The sequence below is a fragment of the Ranitomeya variabilis genome, chromosome 1 (assembly GCF_051348905.1).
Source record: "Ranitomeya variabilis isolate aRanVar5 chromosome 1, aRanVar5.hap1, whole genome shotgun sequence".
NCBI classification, from domain to species: Eukaryota; Metazoa; Chordata; class Amphibia; order Anura; family Dendrobatidae; genus Ranitomeya; species Ranitomeya variabilis.
Window position 1 is genome coordinate 302,428,081 of NC_135232.1, and position 22,758 is coordinate 302,450,838.

At 44.2% G+C, this 22,758-nt stretch overlaps 1 protein-coding gene across 3 annotated transcripts; it reads left to right on the forward strand.

The window, feature by feature from the left end:
- Positions 1 to 27: 27 nt before the first annotated feature.
- On the forward strand, positions 28 to 22,736 carry MMAB (metabolism of cobalamin associated B). 3 transcript variants are annotated; one of them, XM_077295814.1, is made up of 10 exons: positions 28 to 201; positions 3,698 to 4,000; positions 10,821 to 10,882; positions 10,974 to 11,067; positions 14,018 to 14,075; positions 19,499 to 19,571; positions 20,154 to 20,251; positions 20,379 to 20,443; positions 20,560 to 20,619; positions 22,266 to 22,736. In XM_077295814.1, exons 1-10 carry the CDS (start codon positions 119 to 121, stop codon positions 22,351 to 22,353), a joined length of 984 nt encoding a protein of 327 aa, XP_077151929.1. In that variant the 5' UTR covers positions 28 to 118; the 3' UTR covers positions 22,354 to 22,736. The 3 variants fall into 3 exon arrangements, with proteins under 3 accessions (XP_077151929.1, XP_077151936.1, XP_077151944.1); XM_077295821.1 differs by lacking the exon at positions 3,698 to 4,000 and having other exon boundaries at positions 42 to 201; XM_077295829.1 differs by lacking the exons at positions 28 to 201; positions 3,698 to 4,000 and adding an exon at positions 6,955 to 7,447.
- Positions 22,737 to 22,758: the final 22 nt, after the last annotated feature.

Sequence of the window (22,758 nt, forward strand, 5' to 3'; positions counted from 1 at the left end):
GCGCCAATCACAGAGCCTCTGACCAATAAGCGGAGATTGGGTGATATAGCCAGAGCTTCCCGACCAATAGGGCGTGTGTGTCCCAGTGTGGGACGACGTGTGGGCGGTGCGTGGAGTGATGGCAGCAGCTCGCTTGTTATTACGGAGAACTCTGAGAGGAATGACCCAGGGAGGGCGTCTGTGCAGTACTAAGGACGGGAGGTGAGAGCCCCGTGCGTGTTACGCCAGCGTGTGCCTGCTACCTACGACGTACATATGCTGCTATAGACTGCGCACGCGCATACCTAGTCCATTCCCCATCCAGTACTGTCTCTATCCTGTCCCCGGCTATACACAATAGTATTGTGGCCCCACAGGCGCCCAAGAGATAAGGGGGCACTGCTGCCTCCATACTAGCTGTGATTGTGCTCTACAATGAGCTGTCGGACCCCAGTGGCCCCATATATAGTCCGTGCACAGGGGCCACATCTGTTTGTGGTTCCCTCCTATGACTTGGTTGGGCTGTTCCTGTTATTCCTCCTAGGATGGATCAGTTGACAGGTGGGCGTTACCTATTGGGGGAGTGTCCCTGACACTGCCCAATCAGTGCTGCTTGTGTCAGACTGCAGACACGCCCCTTTGTTGAAGACTAGTTAGAGATTTCTCATTCTGCCCACACATATATAGGAGTAATAGAAGAACGGCACTGCAAGAGGCGATGCTGCACGATCCGCGGTGATTTTATTGGAAATGCTCATATTTACTAACACAGACGTCAGGAGATGGTGGGACGCTTTCAAAGAGATCTAAACTGGATCCAATAGCCTGGGACCCTTGCCAACACTCACTGGGTAACATAGGTGCCCTTGTTATACCCGGGAGCTGGTGGGTGCAATAACTGTCACTAGCTGAGCCTATGGGGGCATACTATTGTGTTCCCATTGGTGTCTATTGCAGATGTATTTCCCATTCCATATTCATCACTATGTGCGCTGAGAAGTTCTAAGAATCCTTCAGCACAGAACGAATGTTCTAATCACATGCAGGTGCTGGGTGCACGGTTGGCGTGGCCGGAGCGTTCAGTGCACTGCTCCATGTACTGGGGTTCTATAGCCACCTCTTTTTCCTATTTGGACAGCTCTGGCTTTTATAGGAACCTAATGTAATAAAACACATAGTTTTGCTAACTGCCTGCCTGTTCTACCCGGCACAGAGCGCCGTTCCTTCCGGCAATTCAGCTGCTCAATGTCAATAGATCAGCTCTTCGTCTTCCTGTCTGCGCTATGGACGGGGCATCACTCCCAACGTCATGCTGAGTGACAGCCGGTTACCCACAGATAGGCAGCAAGGAGCCGCCTGTCACTCAGCAGGACATGCGCAGTCACGCCTCATCAACGGAGCAGAAGAGAAGCAGCTACTCTTGACAATGTGACGTTAGCTGGAGCTGCTGACCTGCCGGCTGAAGCGTTCTGTGACCACTCTGTGCCGGCAGACATTGGCGCTGGGCACAACAGACAGCACCTACCTGCCTGTGGTTTTTTTTGTTTTGTTTTTTTACTAATCGGCCTAAAAGCTAAGTCCTGGATATAAACCCATTAAACGCTTAGCCTGCACATTCATAATCTGTATCTTACGTGCAGATTTTTCTGTTAATTGCAATGCGGATTTCACCCCACTGCACTGAAAATCTGCAACGGAAATGTACATTCTGTGGATGTAAAATCTCACCCAATAGTCTGGTAGAGTAATCCAGTGTGAACTTACCTGTATAAATGCAGGCCCTCAATGCATCTTCTGGATACTTTAATAGAATTACTCACTGGACAGTTACTGCTAAATAAGTCTGAAATGTCTGCTGTGTCCAGTGATCGGCTGGAACGGTCACATAATAATAATTTTATTTATATAGCGCCAACATATTCCGCAGCGCTTGAGGCCGGTTTCAGACGTCAGTGGCTCCGGTACGTGTGGTGACAGTTTCCTCACGTACCGGAGACACTGACTCACGTAGACACATTAAAATCAATGTGTCTCTGCACATGTCAGCATGGGAGGTGGAGCTGCATATTCATCACTGTAATGAGTGGTACCACGTGACCGCTCACACAGGACAGGCTGCCGGCGCTGAGAGGAGGCATCGCGAAGCTGGGTGAGTATTTCTCTGCAAGCGGGCGGGCGCACGGGGGGTGGGAGGCCGTAGGTGACCCCAAACTTTATTTTTACCAAAAAACATTTAAAAAACCTTGATTTTTCATTCCTTCTCTCCAGTGAACGCTGCTGGGGAGAAGGAATGAATGCCGGCTTCAGCACCAAAAGCTGGGGACAGCGCTTAACTGTAGCGCTGTCTCCTGCACGGTCCGTGTGGCCTCAGTCGGCACACGGCTGCCGCTCGTGTGCCACACTGATGTGCCACGTGAGCACACGGACACGGATAACTCCGATACCGATTTCTCCGGTACCGGAATTATCTAGAAGTGTGAGACTGGCCTTACAACTTATAGAGGGGACTTGTACAAACAATAGACATTACAGCATAACAGAAATCACAGTTCAAAACAGATACCAGGAGGAATGAGGGCCCTGCTCGCAAGCTTACAAACTATGAGGAAAAGGGGAGACACGAGAGGTGGATGATAACAATTGCTTTAGTTATTTGGACCAGCCATAGTGTAAGGCTCGGGTGTTCATGTAGATGCGGCATCTCTGGGCTCTCATAACATGGATCATGGAGCGTCACTTGTGCTACTATTTATATCCTATTAAGCAGAGTTCTTTGTTAATGTCATAAATTAATGTTCGGAAAGTCTTGTAATAATTCCAGTGTCTTTACTAGATAATGAAGCAGTGCAGATCATCCTGTATCTGTGCCTTGCAACACCATAGACTTGGGCTTAATGTGTTATGTATAAATAAATATGATAACACCAAACCTTGCCTTGGTGGTCTTGGCTATGTGCACATCTACATTTGGTAAAATCTTGAAAGCACAGAGTGCTAGATATGGTTAGGGGTTGACAACCGATAGGAGCGGATGTAAAACAGATGACAAGTAGTGATGAGCGAGTGTGCTCGTTACTCGAGATCTCCCAGCATGCTTGGGTGTTCTCCAAATATTTTGGCTTGCACAGAGATTTAGATTGTGTCGCTGCAGCTGCATGATTTGCGACTGCCAGACAGCCTGAGTACATGTTTGTTAGGGAATCCCCACATGTATTCAGGCTGTCCAGCAGCAGTAAATCATTCATCTGTGGGGACACAAACTAAATCTCAGAGTACTAACAAATATTCGGAGAACATCTGAGCATGCTCGGAAAACCCAAGTAACGAGCAAACTCGCTCATCACTAATAAAAACCGCCATCATCTGTATTTAATCTGTTTTTTTTCTCCCAAGAAAAAGGGGTGAGGGGAGAGTGTGGGGTGGTTTGGAAACACTGAGGGCAGCGTGATTCGAAGAGACAAGCACAGAACAAGAAGTCATGAAGATGAGCAGAGACCGCAAACACGATCGCAGCCGGGTAATCATGGCGTACAATTGATTTACCAGCCATACTGATTTTAATTTTATTATTTTTTTTTGTAACTGTACTATACTTTTTTATAACTTCCAGGATGACAGCTAAGACCAAATCTGGGAATTGCCCCTGGTAATTTCCTATAATTTTATATTTTGCAACTAATATGGTACAGAGACTATAACCCATTTCTATGATATTTAGATCCACAAAAAGGAACACGAGTGAAAGTGAAAAGATTCCGGTCAATGTTCATCACTTGATTGAATTGGTGAAGCAGAACCCTCCTCTTTGGGATCAGACAGATCCAGGCCACTCCGACCGTATAGTCACCCGTCGTGTGTGGGAATCTATTTTCCAGGCTCTGGTTCCAGAATGGGCTGACTTTTTCTGGAGAAAGAAGGTGTCGTGTTGTACGGTATATGCAAATATAAGGAAGCTACAGTTCTGTATACTTAGTTATATTCATATGGATAAAGAGAAGGGGATTCAGTACCTGGAAAAAAGGTAAAATAATAGGCTAATACTTACCTTCCAGGATATGTGGAAATAAATGGAATTATCTGTAGATATGATGGCATTGGCACTTCTCGCCTATAATTCAGAGTATTGCATGTTTCAAAACAGCTGCTAATCCCTTTAAGGCTGCCGTCACACCTTCAGTATTTTACCTCAGTATTTGTAGCCAAAACCAGGAGAGGAACAATTAGAGGAAAAGTATAATAGAAACATATGCACCACTTCTGTATTTATCACCCACTCCTGGTTTTGGAGTGGGTAAAATACTGACCAAATACTGCTAGTGTGACGGCAGCCTAACTCTTCATAGAAATAATAATATTCAGTGTCAGTATTTGGTCCTAAGAACCCAAAAGTCTGCTCCTTTGATCAAAAATGATATTGTTCATGCTGGAAAATCTTTAAAAGGAAACCTATTCATGGTGCCCAAACCACAGGCTTGTTTCAGAGAAAACTACCGGCACTACCATTGTCCCCACACGGCTGTAGGTGATTGACGGATCTCTCCCTGATTAAACATATGAAAGAGACCGGTCAATCAACTAGAGCGTTGTGAGGAGAATCTTTAGGCTATGTGCACACGTAGGAAAAAGAGGTGCAGAATTTTCTGCACAAAATCCGCATCTCCTGGCAGAATCCGCAGCCGCGGATTTGCCACGGTTTTTATGCGGATTTTGTGCTATTTTTATGCAGAATTGCTGCGGATTTTGCCACTGCGGATTTTTAACATGGAGGGGTGCAGAAACGCTGCAGATCCGCACAAAAGAAGTGACATGCACTTCTTTGAAATCCGCAGCAATTCCGCACCGTCTGCACATCTTTTTTTTTTTTCCCATTAACTAACATTGTACTGTACATCACAGTGCGGATCTGCAGCGTTTCTGCTCAGTAAAATCTGCTGCGGATCCGCAGCAAATCCGCATCGTGTGCACATAGCCTTAAACTGTGGCCTGATTCATCTAGACCGGCATGGTCTTAAGGGGGTGCGTTGGAGTCAGACACTCCAGATTAATGGAGAGGTTCATGCCTCTGCATGAATGTGAGGTGTCTGACGAGTGTTGTGCTCCTCAGTGTGCCGTGTCAGAAATCCTACTCCAGTCAGGTAATGGAGTGACATTTCTATCATCATGAATGCCAAAGCTTGTCCTAAATTAGACGAGACAAGCTGTGACGTTTCGCCCATTTGGTCGGAATTGGGACAGACTGGCGTGAAAATGCCAAAAGCTGTAAAATGTTGGCATAACTCAGAGTTGCTCCTAAATTTTGCAATTTTTCCAAGCTTTTTATGAATCGGGTCCTATGTTTTTTAAATCCTACCTTGCTGCAGTTGTCCAGCCAGGCTCCTATTCCTAGAGCCCCTGGTTTGGCCAGCATGAATGGATGGACAGGTTCCCTTTGAGTGCTTCAATCGTAGGTTTTAGTATGATTGTCAAAAAATAACTACACGTGGGCCAGTGCTGAATATATTACTAGATTCCCACAAGTGCTCGTAATGTGGGAAATATATTTTTGTTTATGCCTTTTTGGTGAGTAGTAAGAGCTGTCTGGCAATCTGATAGTGGGCATGGAAAGACCGTTTTCTGAGGCCACTATCCAACATCCCACCTGACATTTCCTGATGAATAGTAGCGGCTTCTCTCCAAGCCTCATTATCGGAACAGTATCCCTGGTATATTATTATCCAATTCAGGTTTAATTGTAACACAAAAATCTTTGTCTTCAACAGAAAAGCAAATACAAACAAGACGGCGGTCCCTTAGAGACCGTTTTATGCGGGATCTTGCAGAGGAGAGGAAGCTCCCTAGCGGTGTGATGGCCCCCAAAAGGAAAAACTACACATATATGAAATGCCTTGCTTTTCTTCAGAAAGTTGCTGAGCAAAGGCAGTATTTGTCATTCTTGCTGCACTTGCTCCTAATGTTTCTATAGGACAATTTAATTGAAATGTAGATCATTTACCGCCTAAGGGCTGTCCCACACGTCCAGATAATTCCGGTACCGGAATAAATCGGTACCGGAGTTATCCGTGTCCGTGTGCCTGGGAACTCACGGAGGCCATACCTGCGGCACACGTGTGCCGCCCGTATGGCGAGTGGGTACCACACGGAGCGTGTGGTACCCACTCTGCATGGTGCTGAAGCTGCGATTCATATCATCCCTGCAGCAACGTTTGCTGCAGGGAAAATATGAAGAATAGTGTTAAAAATAAAGATTTAGGTGTCCGCCGCCCCCCCACCCCCTGTGCGCCCCCCCCCGCTGGTCAGAAAATACTCACCCGGATCCCCCGTCGGCAGTCGCTCCTTCCTGGTCTGGCCGCGGCTTACTGTATGCGGTCACGTGGGGCCGCTCATTTACACTCATGAATAGGCGGCTCCGCCCCTATTGGAGGTGGAGCCACATATTCATGAGTGTAATCGGCCGCATACAGTAGAGAAGCCGCGGCCAGACCAGGAAGGAGCGACTGCCGACGGGGGATCCGGGTGAGTATTTTCTGACCAGCGGGGGGGCGCACAGGGGGTGGGAGGGCGGCGGACACCTAAATCTTTATTTTTAACACTATTCTTCATATTTTCTCTATAGCAAACGCTGCTACAGGGAAGATATGAATACCGGCTTCAGCACCATGTGGGGGGGACAGCGCTTACTGTAGCGCTGTCTCCGGCACGCACACGGACCCCAGACGGAGAATGTCCGTGTGAGGTCCGTGTTTTACGCGGACCCATTGACTCTATTGGGTCCGTGTAAAACGTGCGCTCCCACGAACACTGACATGTCTCCGTGTTTGGCACACGGAGACACGGTCCGCACACGGTCCGCAAAAAATCAATGACATCTGAACAGATGCATTGATTTTTATGGGTCTACGTGTGTCAGTGTCTCCGGTACGTGAGGAAACTGTCACCTCACGTACCGGAGCCACTGACGTGTGAAACCGGCCTAAGGTCGTTTACCGATGTGCTTGAGCCTGACTCAGTCTCCTCCATATGAACCAGAACCTGACGAGTCAGCCATGACTGCTGCGGAGGAGAATGATGTCCCTAGCTCAGGTCCACCCCAGCCATCCTTCATAACCCACCCTCTGGAGACACTCGAGCAGACAGTTCGGAGATCTAGAAGAGGAATGGCGGCCAGGAAGAGCAGAAGAGAAGTGGCTGACTTGGCAGATAATGTCCTCATGAAGCTATCAAATATGCAAGAACAACAGGTCTCCTATCAGGAAGAACAGAAGGACCAGATGTGGCAGAGACAACAACGTGATAAGGAACAGTAGATCTCCATCCTCATTAGGACCCTCCTCTAAGAGAAATGTCACCTCGGTGGAAAGCCGAATGCAAGGTGGCCCTGATGACTATAATGACCAAATTTACTACTCCCACCATTGCATCTTCATTTTATGACCCTACTGTACTGGCACTCAATTCTGCCCACACTCAGGTATGCCCCATTTGGGAATTTCCCCTACGTTGCTCCAATAATATGCAGACAGATTAATATGGGAATAAGGCTGGTTTCACATTTGCGGCCGGGAGAGCTGCGGATGGCAGCGTACTTACTCCCTGAAGCCCTACCTACGCTCAGCCTACTTCTGTATGCGTCCTGCGTACCTATCTTTAACATTGGGTACGCAGGGACATGCGCTGTATGTGGATGCGTCCGCATGCGGCGATTTGAGGTGTGCGGCGACTGCACGAAAATGCAAAATTTTGCATTTCCGTGCTGTCGCCGCACACCTCAAATCGCTGCATGGGGCGTAGGCGGGGCGTCGGGGAGGAAGTACGCTGCCATCCTCAGCCCTCTCGTTCGCAAATGTGAAACCAGCCTTACCGTAACTCATTAAGGGTTGTCCGCAAGTAGACTATCCCTTATTTCTTGGAGGTGGAGAAAGAAATCTCAACGCCTAGACAAACACCGTTCCTCCTTACTCAACAATGCATCTTTTGCCATTCCCTTGACATCTAGATCCAGTGGAGCATCACGATTAGTATCACACCCATAAGTGGCCGCTGATCGGGCTGCAATGTTCATGTTTAGTTAGGAGTAGAGTTGAGCAAATTTTTCAATATTTTGTTCGGATTACGATCGCCGGTGAATATTGCATTTGCAATATTCACCGAATGCTTTTGGAGTCAATGGGAGTTGAAATGAGCAAATATGTTCGTAAACAATCGCCATACATAAATGTGGCACGAATATAGCAAATTTGGATTCAGCGATCATTTCTGAACATATTCGCTCCTCTCTAGTCAGGAGAAGACACTGTTGAGATCGAATAGGTGTGCACATAGCCATAAAGGCATGGTTTGGTCTCCCTGCTGCAGTTGTACTATTTTGTGTAGGAATTTGTCAAGTAACGTTGTTGTCAGTGAATGCAAAAAGTTTTTCTGTTTATATCACCATAGGTTATTACAGCTAAGGTATTCATGCAACTTATGTCTTGATAGACAAAGGTTTGTTTTTTACGGACCCTTTGAAAGAAATGGGATGTTTCACACATGTTAAAATCTCATATGTTATGAGCCCATATTCAGGTTTTTAGTTTCTGGATTACTGCAAGAATGTTCTTTTTTATAATCATATTTTAAAAATGAAGAATTAATGCACACAGCGTATATGTTGTTACTATCCAATGAATTACGTTTTATTTACCAAAACCTCGTTAAAGGGAATATGTGATCAGGAAACCAACTGTTCAAATCAGGTTTATATGTTAGTGTATTTATACATTATTTTTCTTACAATAAGATGCACACTAGGTTTAGACATTAGAAAATAGGAAAAACATTTTTCCCATTAATTAAAACTTAACTAGTGACTGTGTCATTATTATTAATTTTGGTGCACTATGGTAGAATAGGGAGGCAATAGATCTATTATTAGTGTTTCTCTGCAGTGTATATTTTCTGTTACATATGCACGTTTACATACACACATCTCTGCTACACACACACACACACTATATATCACCACATCTTGCAGTTCTTTCCAGGCATGTCACTGTTAATATGACCTGAAAGGACTTTCAGCTGCTCAGGCCATGCAGCTTCCGTGCAGTCTCCATGATGGGTCCCGGAGACTTCCTCTCCTTCTCGGCACCAGTAACATAGATGAGTGCAGAGTAGGAGGAGAGTGGGCAACTCTCTCATTGGGAAGGACGATGTGCCATCGTCTCCTCCATCACAGGAAGCTGCTTCCAGACTATAACATGCACACACATATTAGGAAGAGTTTTTCTTGTTAAAAAGTGTCTTGTAGTCCAAAAAATGGCATATATTTTTTCATATCACAATCTGTATTAATTAAAAAAATAGAAATGTTGCAGTTTTCACACTGGCCACTAGGACTTTTTTTTTTAGGCTTTGTGCCCACGTTGTGGATTTCTGTGCGGATTTTTCCGCTGTTTTTGAAAAATCCACAGGTAAAAGCACTGCGTTTTACCTGCGGATTTCATCTGCGTTTTAACACCTGCGGTTTTGTATTATGGAGCAGGTGTAAACCGCTGCGGAATCCGCTCAAAGAATTGACATGCTGCGGAAAATAAACCGCAGCTTTTCCGTGCGGAATTTTGTTTTCCATAGGTTTACATGGTACTGTGCAACACATGGAAAGCTGCTGCATATCCGCAGTGTCGGATCCGCAGGCAAATCCACAATTTGTGCACATAGCCTTAAGGTACCTTCACACTAAGCGACGCTGCAGCGATAATCGACAACGATGCCGATCGCTGCATCGTCGCTGGAGAGCTGTCACACAGACAGCTCTCCAGCGACTAACGATGCCGAAGTCCCCGGGTAACCAGGGTAAACATCGGGTTGCTAAGCGCAGGGCCACGCTTAGTAACCCGATGTTTACCCTGGTTACCAGTGTAAATGTAAAAAAACAAACACTACATACTTACATTCGCGTCCCCCGGCGTCCGCTTCCCTGCACTGTGTAAGCGCCGGCAGTAGCAGGGCACAGCGGTGACGTCACCGCTGTGCTTTGCTTTCCGGCCGGCACTGACACACTCAGTGCAGGAAGCTCTGAGCAGCAGCGCGGACGCCGGGGGACGTGACAGACATCAGAGGGTGAGTATGTAGTGTTTTTTTTTTTACTTTTACAATGGTAACCAGGGTAAATATCGGGTTACTAAGCGCGGCCCTGCGCTTAGTAACCCGATATTTACCCTGGTTACCATTGTAAAACATTGCTGGCATCGTTGCTTTTGCTGTCAAACACAACGATACTCGCCAATCTGACGACCAAATAAAGTTCTGAACTTTCAGCAACGACCAGCGATATCACAGCAGGATCCAGATCGCTGCTGCATGTCAAACACAACGATATCGCTATCCAGGACGCTGCAACGTCATGGATCGCTATCGTTATCGCTGCAAAGTCGTTTAGTGTGAAGGTACCTTAACACTCAAGCTTCCTGATATGTTTTAGTATGCAAATTGCTTAGGAAATCCACATGTCTATTATCAATGGACTGATTCAAACCCTATCATATGTATTGAAGCATCTATTGAGCTTGTGAAAAGAGGGCAAGCAGGGTCCGCTGTGAGATTGACTTTTGAGATTAGTGGGTCCTGTGTTATCAGCTGTAGTCCTGTCTGTGAAGATAGTGGAGACTTCTGATAATTCTTTGGTAAAGAACAGGAAGATAGAGTATAAAATATCCCCAGTGGCCAGTGTGAAAATAGCAAGCTTTCATGATTTAAACAATAGGTGATTTTCTGATGATAGATTTTTTTTTTTAATATACTTAAAGCAAATGCAAGTACAATAGCAATTCCACTGTCATTGTCCTGTGCTATATTTCTTGCAGTTCCTCTCCAGAAAATAAAACAGAGAAGATCCCAAAAATCTACACAAAAACAGGCGATAAAGGTCTTATTCTTAAGCTATTCTATTAGGATATTAGATTTATTTGATTACTGACCCTTATCGCAATAAATGACAACTATTGTCTAAACCGTAGGCTTCTCAAGTACATACACAGGAGAGCGGAGGCCTAAAGACAACCTTGTGTTTGAAGCATTGGGCAGTACCGATGAGCTGACCTCTGCCATAGGGTAAGTTCTGATTGTATATACATGGGCCCTATAAAATAAAGCCTTACAACAGTGATTGAGAAATTAACTTGCCTAGGTTCCTTTGAAACTATTGATTTACAGTAAACGTTAAGAGCAGAACTTTCCACCTTATTCTAAGATCTTTCCAGTCTTGAAATATTTTTTGTGTTTATACACATACGGATTGATAAGTGTTTCATGAAAAATACATTGTACAAAACTTTCAAAGGAGACTAGGGTTGTTAATTTTCCAGACAGCCTCTTAAAGGCAATTCCTTACAGTAAACATTTATGGCCTAGCTGTAAGTGAGCTTTCACATTGCGTTCTTGCCCACGTTCAGTGGTTCCATCGGGGCTTGTGTCCAAACCTCCTCAAAATGGGCATGTGCCAATGGGGGCCTTGATTATAATGGTGCCGATAGCCAACATGTGCTCTGTCGTGCTTCGTTTTCTGGTCCCATAGGTGCAGAACTGCCATAACCTTCTCCCTGTTGTACCAAACATAGCATTGTTCATGACTTTTGACAGCTGCTACCTATGACTAGAAAAAAATTTAAATGGCCACAATGCTTCCTAAAGATAAAGCATTGTGGCCCCAGTGGTCGGACCACCGCAATTCAAACATAAGGCTATGTTCACAAGATTTTTTTTGAGGCATATAAAAATAATGCATTTTTCAAACAAACTGGTTCAGGACACATTCCTTGTTTTTGGAGGGGTTTTTTTCTTGAAGAACTTAACTTCCTAAAAGTTTTTTCTGCAGCCCTTTGATTGGACAATGCTAGTTTGGAACAGAGTCCATCAAATTCCTCTTCACTAAAGTGACATGCTCTTTTTATTTTCCACCTGATTTAAAAAAAACTTCTTCCTATGAACAAGAAAGAAAATTAATTATAAATAGAAAAAGTTTTCAGCATTTGAGGAACATTTTGGGCAGGAAAAAAAATGGTTAAAGCCCTGGGTTTCCATTTCTTTTGTGTTGTCCATGGGGACCAGATATGCAGTGCTAGTGAATTCTTTCATTAGGGTACCGTCACACAGTGCAATTTTGATCGCTACAACGGCACAATTCGTGACGTTCCAGCGATGCATTTACGATATCGCTGTGTCTGACACGCTACTGCGATCCGGATCCCCGCTGAGAATCGTACGTCGTAGCAGATCGTTTGAAACTTTCTTTCGTCGTCTAGTGTCCCGCTGTGGCGGCATGATTGCATTGTGTGACACAGGTTGTATACGATGTGCGCACAGTAACCAACGGCTTCTACATCGCAAATACGTCATGAAATTATCGCTCCAGCGCTGTGTATTGCAACGTGTGACCGTAGTATACGACGCTGGAGCGATACTTATACGACGCTGCAACGTCACGAATCGTGCCGTCGTAGCGATGAAAATGGCACTGTGTGACGGTACCCTTAGGCCACGTGCACACTAGCAGTATTTGGTCAGTATCTTACCTCAGTATTTGGAAGCCAAAATCAGGAGTGGAACAATCAGAGGAAAAGTATAATAGAAACATGTCACCACTTCTGTATTTATCACCCACTCAGTGTGATTATGGCCTTTGATTTTTTTTTCTCTGTATTTGTAAGATACACAGGCTTTTGTTTTTGTTATTTTAAGTTTTAACAAGTTCTAGGCATTTTTTTTTGCTCTTCCCTTTGATTTTATATAGGGAAACTTGTTATGCAAAAGAAAAAAAAAATGAATGTTTTGTTGCTAGCATTGCTTATACTATGTTGAAGACGTGCAGCTGTATGTTGGGGAAAAAAGGGTTGTATTACAGTAAGGGTATGTGCACTGAGTCTTTAGCGCAGGTCTGCTCCAAATTAAAAATGCCTGAAACTGACTTAGAAATGAATAGCATTTTTGTTTATTATTATAAAACCACTTTGCTAGTTACATGTTCAGTAGTTTGACCTTTTGTTTCCCTTTCAGGATTTGGAAAACACCTGGTAAAAAATAAATTGATCATCATACCATTCGAAGATAGAAACTACTCAAACTAGACGCTGTTCAATCAAATTGCTGCAAAAATGCTTTAGGAAAAAAAAACCTCAAAACTCCTGCAGAGACTTTTGAAATAAGTTTTCTAGTAGAAACCGATTCAGGAAACTGTCATTTTTTTGAGGGCCAAAAAAATAATAATAATAAAAAAAAAATAAAAAAAACCTGTGTGCACATGCCTTAAGTGCAGACAAGTAAGCTTTCCATTGCTGAGAGAAAGATCTGCCACAGTGGGGTCGGAGAGTCTTTGGATTCACTCGGCTTATATTAGGAGATTTTCCTGACATGCACAGGACCTATTAAAAGGGTTGTCCTATGAACAAAAGTGAATTTTAAATCAAGAGATCTTGGAATTATAATAACTTCTACAATTGGATGTGTTTAAAGAAAATGTTCCTGTGCTGAGAATCTTATAAATGTGTCCCTGTGTACTGTGTAATGGCTGTGTCTGACCATACAGGAACATGGTCTGATCACACCACAGCTCCTGGGCAGGGGAGGACACAAAAGAGTATACAGACATTACAGCATGGGGATTGCAGCTGAGTCTTTCCGTGAAGTAAAACATTGTTTAAAAACAGGCAGGGAAATGTTTTATCTCACAAAAAGAATCAGCTTCTATCCCATACTGTCCTGTCTATATACTCTTTTGCTTCCTTCCCTGCCCAGGAGCTGTGGCATGATCAGACCATGTTCCTGTACTGTCCTGTACTGGGGGGGGGGGGGATCTTGGAATGATAAAATCAACTTTACTTTGTGGGAAAACCCCTTTAATAATAATTAGCATGTAGCCTATGCAAAACTGTAAAGTGGTTTACCACCTTAGAACGTACATATTTGTATAGCAGACTAAGCACAATGATTATTACATGCACTTACCAATCGCAGTCTGGTACCGGAATCCCACATAGCACCTGAGCAGATTTGTTTTTATTTTTAGGTTGGCCAAAGAATTTTGTCTAGATGCAAATCTCCAATGTATCGCAGAACTTGAGAAGGTATCTCCCTTATTATTTTCATTAGGTCAACTAAACTTGGATGTATTTAAGAACAATCCCTCTATACACTTTAGATAACTGCCAGTCAGCAGCTATTTCCGCTGCCAGACTTCTCTGCAGGTGGCTTATCTCTTAGGGTCCCTTTCCACTTGCGAGATAAAAAACGGTCCGTAATCTGGACCGAAAAAACGGATGGAACGTATGCGATTGTCATGCGAGTGTCATGCGAGTGCCATGCGATTTTTTAATCGCACCATCCGTATGACATCAGTATGACATCCGTATTGCTGTCCGATTTTTACGCACCAGTGTCCTTTGAAAAGCCGGCAATTCAGCGCCATGTACAGTAAAATCACACTGACAGGTTAGAATAGAGTAGATATATACACATAGAATAGGTATATATACATATATATATGTCAGTGAGACACCTATATATGTATATTTATATTTAATGCAGCGCTAGATAGCATAAAAGCCGCTAATTCAATTGCCGGCTTTTTCCTTCTCCTGCACAAACCCGACAGGATATGAGACATGGTTTACATACAGTAAACCTTCTCATACCCCCATTTTTTTTGCATATTCCACACTACTAATGTTAATAGTGTGTATGTGCAAAATTTGGCCGCTGTAGCTGCTGAAATAAAGGGTTAAATGGCGGAAAAAATTGGCGTGGGCTCCCGCGCAATTTTCTCCGCCAGAGTGGTAAAGCCAGTGACTGAGGGCAGATATTAATAGCCTAGAGAGGGTCCATGGTTATTGGCCCCCCGTGGCTAAAAACATTTGCCCCCAGCCACCCCAGAAAAGGCACATCTGGAAGATGCGCCTATTCTGGCACTTGGCCACTCTCTTCCCACTCCCTGTAGCGGTGGGATATGGGGTAATGAAGGGTTAATGCCACCTTGCTATTGGAAGGTGACATTAAGCCAGATTAATAATGGAGAGGCGTCAATTATGACACCTATCCATTATTAATCCAATTGTAGGAAAGGGTTAAAAAACACACACACACACACACACACATTATTAAAAAGGATTTTAATGAAATAAACACAGCGGTTGTTGTAATAATTTATTGTTCTCTCAAATCCATTTGCAGTCCCTCGCTTGGCAACATAATAAACGCACAAGATACATACCTTCTGATGTACTGTCAGGTCCAACGATGTAATCCATCTGAAGGGGTTAACTAATATTACAAGCAGGAGCCCTGCTATAATGCAGCTGTGCTCCGTGCTTGTAATTCCCCAGCGAATGAATGAAATGTAGGTCATTGACCTACATTTCCTTCAGTCGCGGTGAGGCGCCCTCTGCTGGATGTTCTCATGAACTGCAGCCTGGGAACTTTTTCCCACGCTCCAGGTCATATGAGGACATCCACCAGGGGGCGCATCACCGCGACTGAAGGAAATGTAGGTCAATGACCTACATTTCATTCATTCGCTGGGGAATTACAAGCACGGAGCACAGCTGCATTAGCAGGGCTCCTGCCTGTAATATTAGTTAACCCCTTCAGATGGATTACTTCGTGGGACGTGACGGTTCAGCTGAGGGTATGTATCTTGTGCGTTTATTATTTTTTCCAAGCGAGGGTGTTCCTGATGGATTGCGAGAACAATAAATTATTACAACAATCGCTGTGTTTATTTCATTAAAATACTTTTAAATCATGTGTGTGTGTGTTTTTTAACCCTTTCCAACAATTGGATTAATAATGGATAGGTGTCATAATTGACGCCTCTCCATTATTAATCTGGCTTAATGTCACCTTACAATAGCAAGGTGGCATTAACCCTTCATTACCCCATATCCCACCGCTACAGGGAGTGGGAAGAGAGTGGCCAAGTGCCAGAATAGGCGCATCTTCCAGATGTGCCTTTTCTGGGGTGGCTGGGGGCAGATGTTTTTAGCCACGGGGGGGCCAATAACCATGGACCCTCTCCTGGCTATTAATATCTGCCCTCGGTCACTGGCTTTACCACTCTGGCGGAGAAAATTGCGCGGGAGCCCACGCCAATTTTTTCCGCAATTTAACCCTTTAATTTAACAGCTAGAGCCCCCAAATTGTGCACACAGACACTTGTTACATTAGTGAAGAGGAATATGTAATAAAAAAAGGGATATGAGATGGTTTACTGTATGTAAACCATGTCTCATATCCTGTCGGGTTTGTGAAAGAGAAAGAAAAAGCCGGCAATTGAATTAGCGGCTTTTATGCTATCTAGCGCTGCATTAAATATAAATATACATATATAGGTGTCTCACTGACATATATATATGTATATATACCTATTCTATGTGCATATATCTACTCTATTCTAACCTGTCAGTGTGATTTTACTGTACACCGCGCTGAATTACCGGCTTTTCAAAGGACACTGGTGCGTAATAATCGGACAGAACTCGCATGGTGCGAGTGCTGTGCGATTTTTTTCTCGCACCCATTGACTTGCATTGGCGAGTCTCGTCCGAGAATCGCAGCAATACGCAGCATGCTGCGATTTTTTTCTCAGCCGATCCAGATTTTTCTCAGTCCGATTTCGGCTGAGAAAAAAATCGCAAATCAAAAGCCACCTATTAACTAACATTGGTCCGAGTGCAATCCGATTTTTTATCGGATTGCACGCGTCCGTTTTCCTCGCAAGTGGAAAGGGACCCTTAGAGAACCAGGGAGCGGCAGCCCGAAATCAGACATGTCGAATGTTTCTGTCTCTTGGCGACACCTATAGGGGGACAGGGGGAAGGCCGTCATCCAGAGACTGTTGGGCAAACGAGTCCATTCTGTATGGGGACCTATACTATAAGAGTCAATGTACAATTCATGCGAGCAGGATTAAGTACAGTAAGTGTATTTTTCTATCAGGACAAGGATAGCTTTGTATCCATAGAAAGACAGCAAGCAGAGGTACAGAGAATATCTTGAAACATTGTATAACTTTCCATCTCAGAATGAATAACCATTATTTTCTAAAGATTGACTGTCCGGTTAATCATATAACATACCCCATCGCGGCTTCGTAACAGCTATAAACTGATAAGTTAGGCTTCTTTCACAATAGCGTTGGCACGGGGCCGTCGCTATGCGTCGGCCCGACGTGTGTTGTGAAAGTAATGCCCGACGTGGGCAGCGGAAGCAGTCTTACGACACTTCCGCTGCCCCATTATAAGGTCCGGGGAGGAGGGTGCGGAGCTTCGTCCGCGCATGCGCGGTCGAAAATGACGGACAAGACGCGCAAAAAACGTTACATGTAACTTTTTTTGTGCCGACGGTCCGCCAAAACACGTGTGGCCATACGTCGCAATGCGTCGCTAATGAAAGTCTATGCGTACAACTTTGCAGGATGCGTTTGTTTCTCATAAACGACGCATTGCAACGTATTACAAACGACGCTAGTGTGAAAGTAGCCTTAAGGCGGTTGTCCATTGAAATGAAAGAAACTACCCAGCTAGCATCTGTCGCTGGAGCTTGCTCAGATTGCTGCTCTTTTAACCATATAAATTCTGCATAGGGCATTCCAATGGCCTGTTTACTGGTGTACTCTTCCACCAGCTACCATATGGCCCACCGCAACTCAGTCCTCCTGTGAAGCGCAGCCTCTGCCTGGGCTCCATAGAAGAATGTCATTTCTACTATATACTACAATACTGTGGCATTGCAGTGTATAGTATGAGCAATTATATGAATGGAGGTTCAAATCCCCTAATTGTGCAAAAACCCTCCTCACTCTCTCCTTTCAAGATAGTGCTTTTAACCATTAAAATGAGGGATACAAAAAAAAAAAAAAAATCAACCTAGGTGTGGCATCACCATAATTGTACGGACTTGATGAATCATATTGTCATTTTTACAGCAAATTGAAGTCTGTAAAGACTGAAAAAAATATAGCAGAATTGCATTTTTTTTTTAATCATTTCAACCCAACTTTTTCCAGTATGTCATGGCATAATGTCAATGGTGTTCTTCAAACCTACAAAGTGTCACGCAAAAACGAAGCTTAACATGGCTATGTTGACGGATAAAGAAAAAAAAATAAAAAATTATGGCTCAAAAATGAAAGGGAGAAATAAAACAAAAGCTCTAAATCGAAACATGCCTCGTTCTTAAAGAAACCTGTCACTATGATACTGTAGCTCAATCTGCCGGCGCATGAATTAGAATAGCAGATGCAGAGTAGATTGATATATAGCTCTGTGAGAGAAGATTCAGTAGAACCTGCACAGTAATAAAAGCACTGCTCCAGCGGTTTTTTATTTCACTGCTGGAGTGGTGTCACTAATCTAAGATCCCTGACCCTAGTGTTATACTTACCAGCCGCCATCTACATCTGTTATCAGCGCCGCTCAGGTCAGTCTTCTGCAGGTTGTGACTTGCGCGATCACTCCAGTGTTTGCTGGGCGAGTAGGAAGTCACTACTGTGAAAGACTATGGGAGCCAGAACAAGGCAATGAGAGCTTGTGGTGGAAACCTAGCTTGTGGTCACAAGATGGCGGTGTTGGGCCGAAGTGGCATCGGGAAAAGCTGAAGACAGCGGCGGCTGGTAAATATAGTACTACAGTCAGGGAAATTAGATTAGTGGCACCTGGAGTGGCAAGTTAACTCATTGCTCAATTTGAGATTTTTGGTCCAGTGGGCGGCGCCACCAGTGACTGACAGCTTTCTTTAAGTTTGCATACAGAGATAGCTGTCAGTCACTGATAGGACCGCCTGCTAGAACAAAAAATAATGCAAACATTTTAGATTCAGTATAAAACTATATCAATCTAGTCAGCTCTCCCTTCTATCTAACATATTGCCTGCAGATTGGAATGTATTTTCATGGGACAGGTTCCACTTAGTAAAGGGCTTTGTACACAGGGCAATCATTGCCCAGTGAATAACTTGCTCGCTTTTCATTGATTTCATCTTTTAGACAGTATATGGTGACTTTGGTTTCACTATATGAAGATGAGGTTTCTGCCGCCAATGAAATCCATCCTTGTTGAACTTTTGGTCAGAAGTTACAACTGTGCCCCATAGGCTTCAATGTAAGTCCCGTGTGACTTGCATGCGAGCTTTCTGTAATTTTACTGTTTATTTACAGCCAAATTACATCCGTTTAATAGCTTTGGGACAGCAGTGACCATGTAGCCGTAGCTGCCTTCTGACCTAGAACCAGTGTTTGTCACCAGCACATCTCCGGTAAAGAGTAATGGACCTTGTATACTGGAGGGGAATGAACCCTCAGAGTGATTGAAGCACAAATGCATCAATGCAAGTATGGCTATATGGTGATCGGCAACATATAGGCATTTTATCTGCCCTTGTAATAGGAATGGTCCGAACCAAAATACTCCAGTAAGTAAAGTCAGCTTTCAGCCTCTGGATCTAATGTGCCATTTGTACTTGTTAGCAGAGGTTAAAATACATTTTTCCCCAACAGATACAGTGTATGCTGCAAGACATTGGCTCAAATATTGCAACACCAATATCCTCGGCCAGAGAAAGCCATAAAGGTAAATCTATTAGCCATTCAGCTTCTGACATGTGTGAGAAAAAAACAAACAAAAAAGCTCAAGACTAAATTTTCACCAACACTGGGGATGACGTATTGGATGCAGCATTCAGACAATATAGATACATAATGTCCAATATTGGAGCTGAGCAAAAATATTTGCAGGGCACTTGTTCAGTGGCCGGCAGTCCAGAAGCCTGTGTAAGGGCTCCTTCTCACTTACGAGAAATACGGCCAAGTCTCGCATGTTAAAACCAAGCTCTGGCACCAGCACTCCAGAACAGAGCATGCGGCTGCATATCAATTCATGGAGCTGCACGCTCCGCTCTGGAGTGCCGGCGGCAGAGCCGGGTTTTAATCTGCGAGACTCGGACGTATTTCTCGCAAGTGAGAAGGAGCCCTAAGCCTACTAATCAGCAGAAGTGCCAGGGGCGCTGCAGGTAGTCAATGCTTTGCAGGACTTTGGTCTGACAATCATGGACTACCAATACGACCTTGTTGCAATATTCCAAAAAAATATAATACGACAGCCATACCTGTTATATGGTGGCTCATTAATTAGTCCCGACTTATCTTTCTGCAGTGCATACAGCATTTAATGAGGAGCCTATCCGGGAGCTGGAGCAATGGATTGATAAATACACCGTTCAGCTTCCGCCACTGACCAGCTTTATTCTACCAGTATGTGCAACACAAAATAGACTTTTTTGTTTTTATTTCATTGTAGTCATTAGACTTTGTAACAGATCAATCACATTATTACATGGGGCTGCGGACCTGAACTAACCACCTGTATTTTTCCTTCTAGTCTGGCGGTAAGGCTAGTGCGTCACTACATGTGGCTCGAGCTGTGTGCCGGAGAGCAGAGAGAGTGTAAGACCTTTCTTCTGTTTTACACCCCCTTCCCCGCAATTACACGTGCTCTTTGGGGATCAGCGGTTTATGTCCACTTAAGACATTCACTTAACATAAATTTCCTCTCGTTTTAGAACTTTCAAGCTGCTGCAAACTAGAGAGGCAGATCCAAATATTGGAAAATACTTGAACAGGTATAACATGTAATTCTTGTTTTATAACTAAATGTTAATATTTTTTTTTACCATATTCATTGGTTTTTAGCAGATGCGATCTCATATACATGTATAAATACTCATGTGGCGATACAAAAGACTGGCACATGACTTATTCTTTCCAAAAACCTCACAGATGTTCTGCGTTACGTGTGGAGGAAAGGCAGTTTTATCATCTAAATAGGAAAGGGTTCTTTACAGTTCGGGCATTCCACAATCTGAGTGCTGTACCATAGGCGGTAGTAATGGCAGATGTTAGAACAGCATTTTAACAAAGGGATGGATGTTTTCTCACAACACATGACTTTGCTGGTTATAAATCTAGCAATAAAGAAAGGTTGAATTTAATGGACTTCTGTCTTTATTTTCATTTTATGCAGACATGTACTAATAGGTCACAACTCATTACCGCAGCCGCTTCTGCATACATGTAGTACATGACCAAAGACATGTTGTGTCTTCAAATGCTATTAAGCGAAATACATATCCCTCAGCTTGTATTTTTACCTGTACAATCTTCTGACCAGGTAAGTTTAAGGCGTCTAGGAGGCACATACTATACTCGTTAAATAATATTCAGAGAAGTCTCCCTAGAGAACCTGGGAAACTGGTTACTTCTAGAATGGTGGGGCTACTCACCCCAGACCACGGAACCTGTGCAAAATCTGTGGGACTAAGGGTACCGTCACACAGTGCCATTTTCATCGCTACGACGCACGATCCGTGACGTCGCAGCGATCGTATGATTATCGCTCCAGCGTCGTAGACTGCGGTCACACTTTGCAATCACGGCGCTGGAGCGATGCCGAAGTCCCCGGGTAACCAGGGTAAACATCGGGTTACTAAGCGCAGGGCCGCGCTTAGTAACCCGATGTTTACCCTGGTTACCAGCGTAAACGTAAAAAAAAAAAAAAACGTACATACTTACATTCCGGTGTCTGTCCCCCGGCGTTCTGCTTCTCTGCACTGTGTAAGCACCATAGCCGGAAAGCACAGCGGTGACGTCACCGCGTCACCGCTGTGCTCGCTTTCCGGCCGGCAGGCGCTCACAGTGCAGAGAAGCTGAGACGCCGGAGGACAGACACCGGAATGTGAGTATGTACTGTTTGTTTTTTTTTAAGTTTACGCTGGTAACCAGGGTAAACATCGGGTTACTAAGCGCGGCCCTGCACTTAGTTACCCGATGTTTACCCTGGTTACAAGCGAACACATCGCTGGATCGGTGTCACAAACAACGATCCAGCGATGTCAGCGGGTGATCAAGCGACGAAAGAAAGTTCCAAACGATCTGCTACGACGTACGATTCTCAGCAGGGTCCCTGATCGCTACGTGTCAGACACTGCAATATCGTAACGATATCGCTAGAACGTCACGAATCGTACCGTCGTAGCGATGAAAATGGCACTGTGTGACGGTACCCTAAGATAGCCAAACATTGTGGCCCTCTCGGCAAGCCCCCTAGATGTTACATAGGCTTTTATTTTCACCTGTTCTGTGGATAAGTGAGCATTTTACATACAATGGGCAAACTTTAACTGAAGGTTCTCGAATATTTTCTCTTAGTCTGTAGACACATAATGCTAGAATTTCCAAATGTTGAGAGTTCTTTTCTGATCTTTTACAGGTTGAGCGATTTCCTTTTCACATTGGCAAGATATGCCGCCAAGTCAGAAGGCAGGTCCGAGACAATCTACACTCGAACGTACCCATGAGGACGTAGGGATTGCGGCTACACAAGAAAAAAAATACTTCGTTTTCAGGTCATAAGTTGTTGCATTCACGCTCTGGTCATTTTGCCATGTTCAACCCCAACAGCCTTTGACGTGGAGGCTTTTCCGCCATTTCCTTACACGATCACTTAATCGTGAAGGGAAACAGACACTTCACCTGCACGACCATGCTGCGAAGTCATATCGGCCGTGCAGACTGACCCTTCTGCGCTTTTGACAGAGCAAGCAGCAGACTTGAAAGGATCAATGTTGTTTATCATGACATGTTGCAATGACAATTGTTACTAGCATTGGACATTGTATATACAAGTACCGAGACTGGCGCCATTGGTATTTTAATTTCTGAATAAAAAGATTGAAAGGTTCTTGGAGTCTTTCTTAAACCAT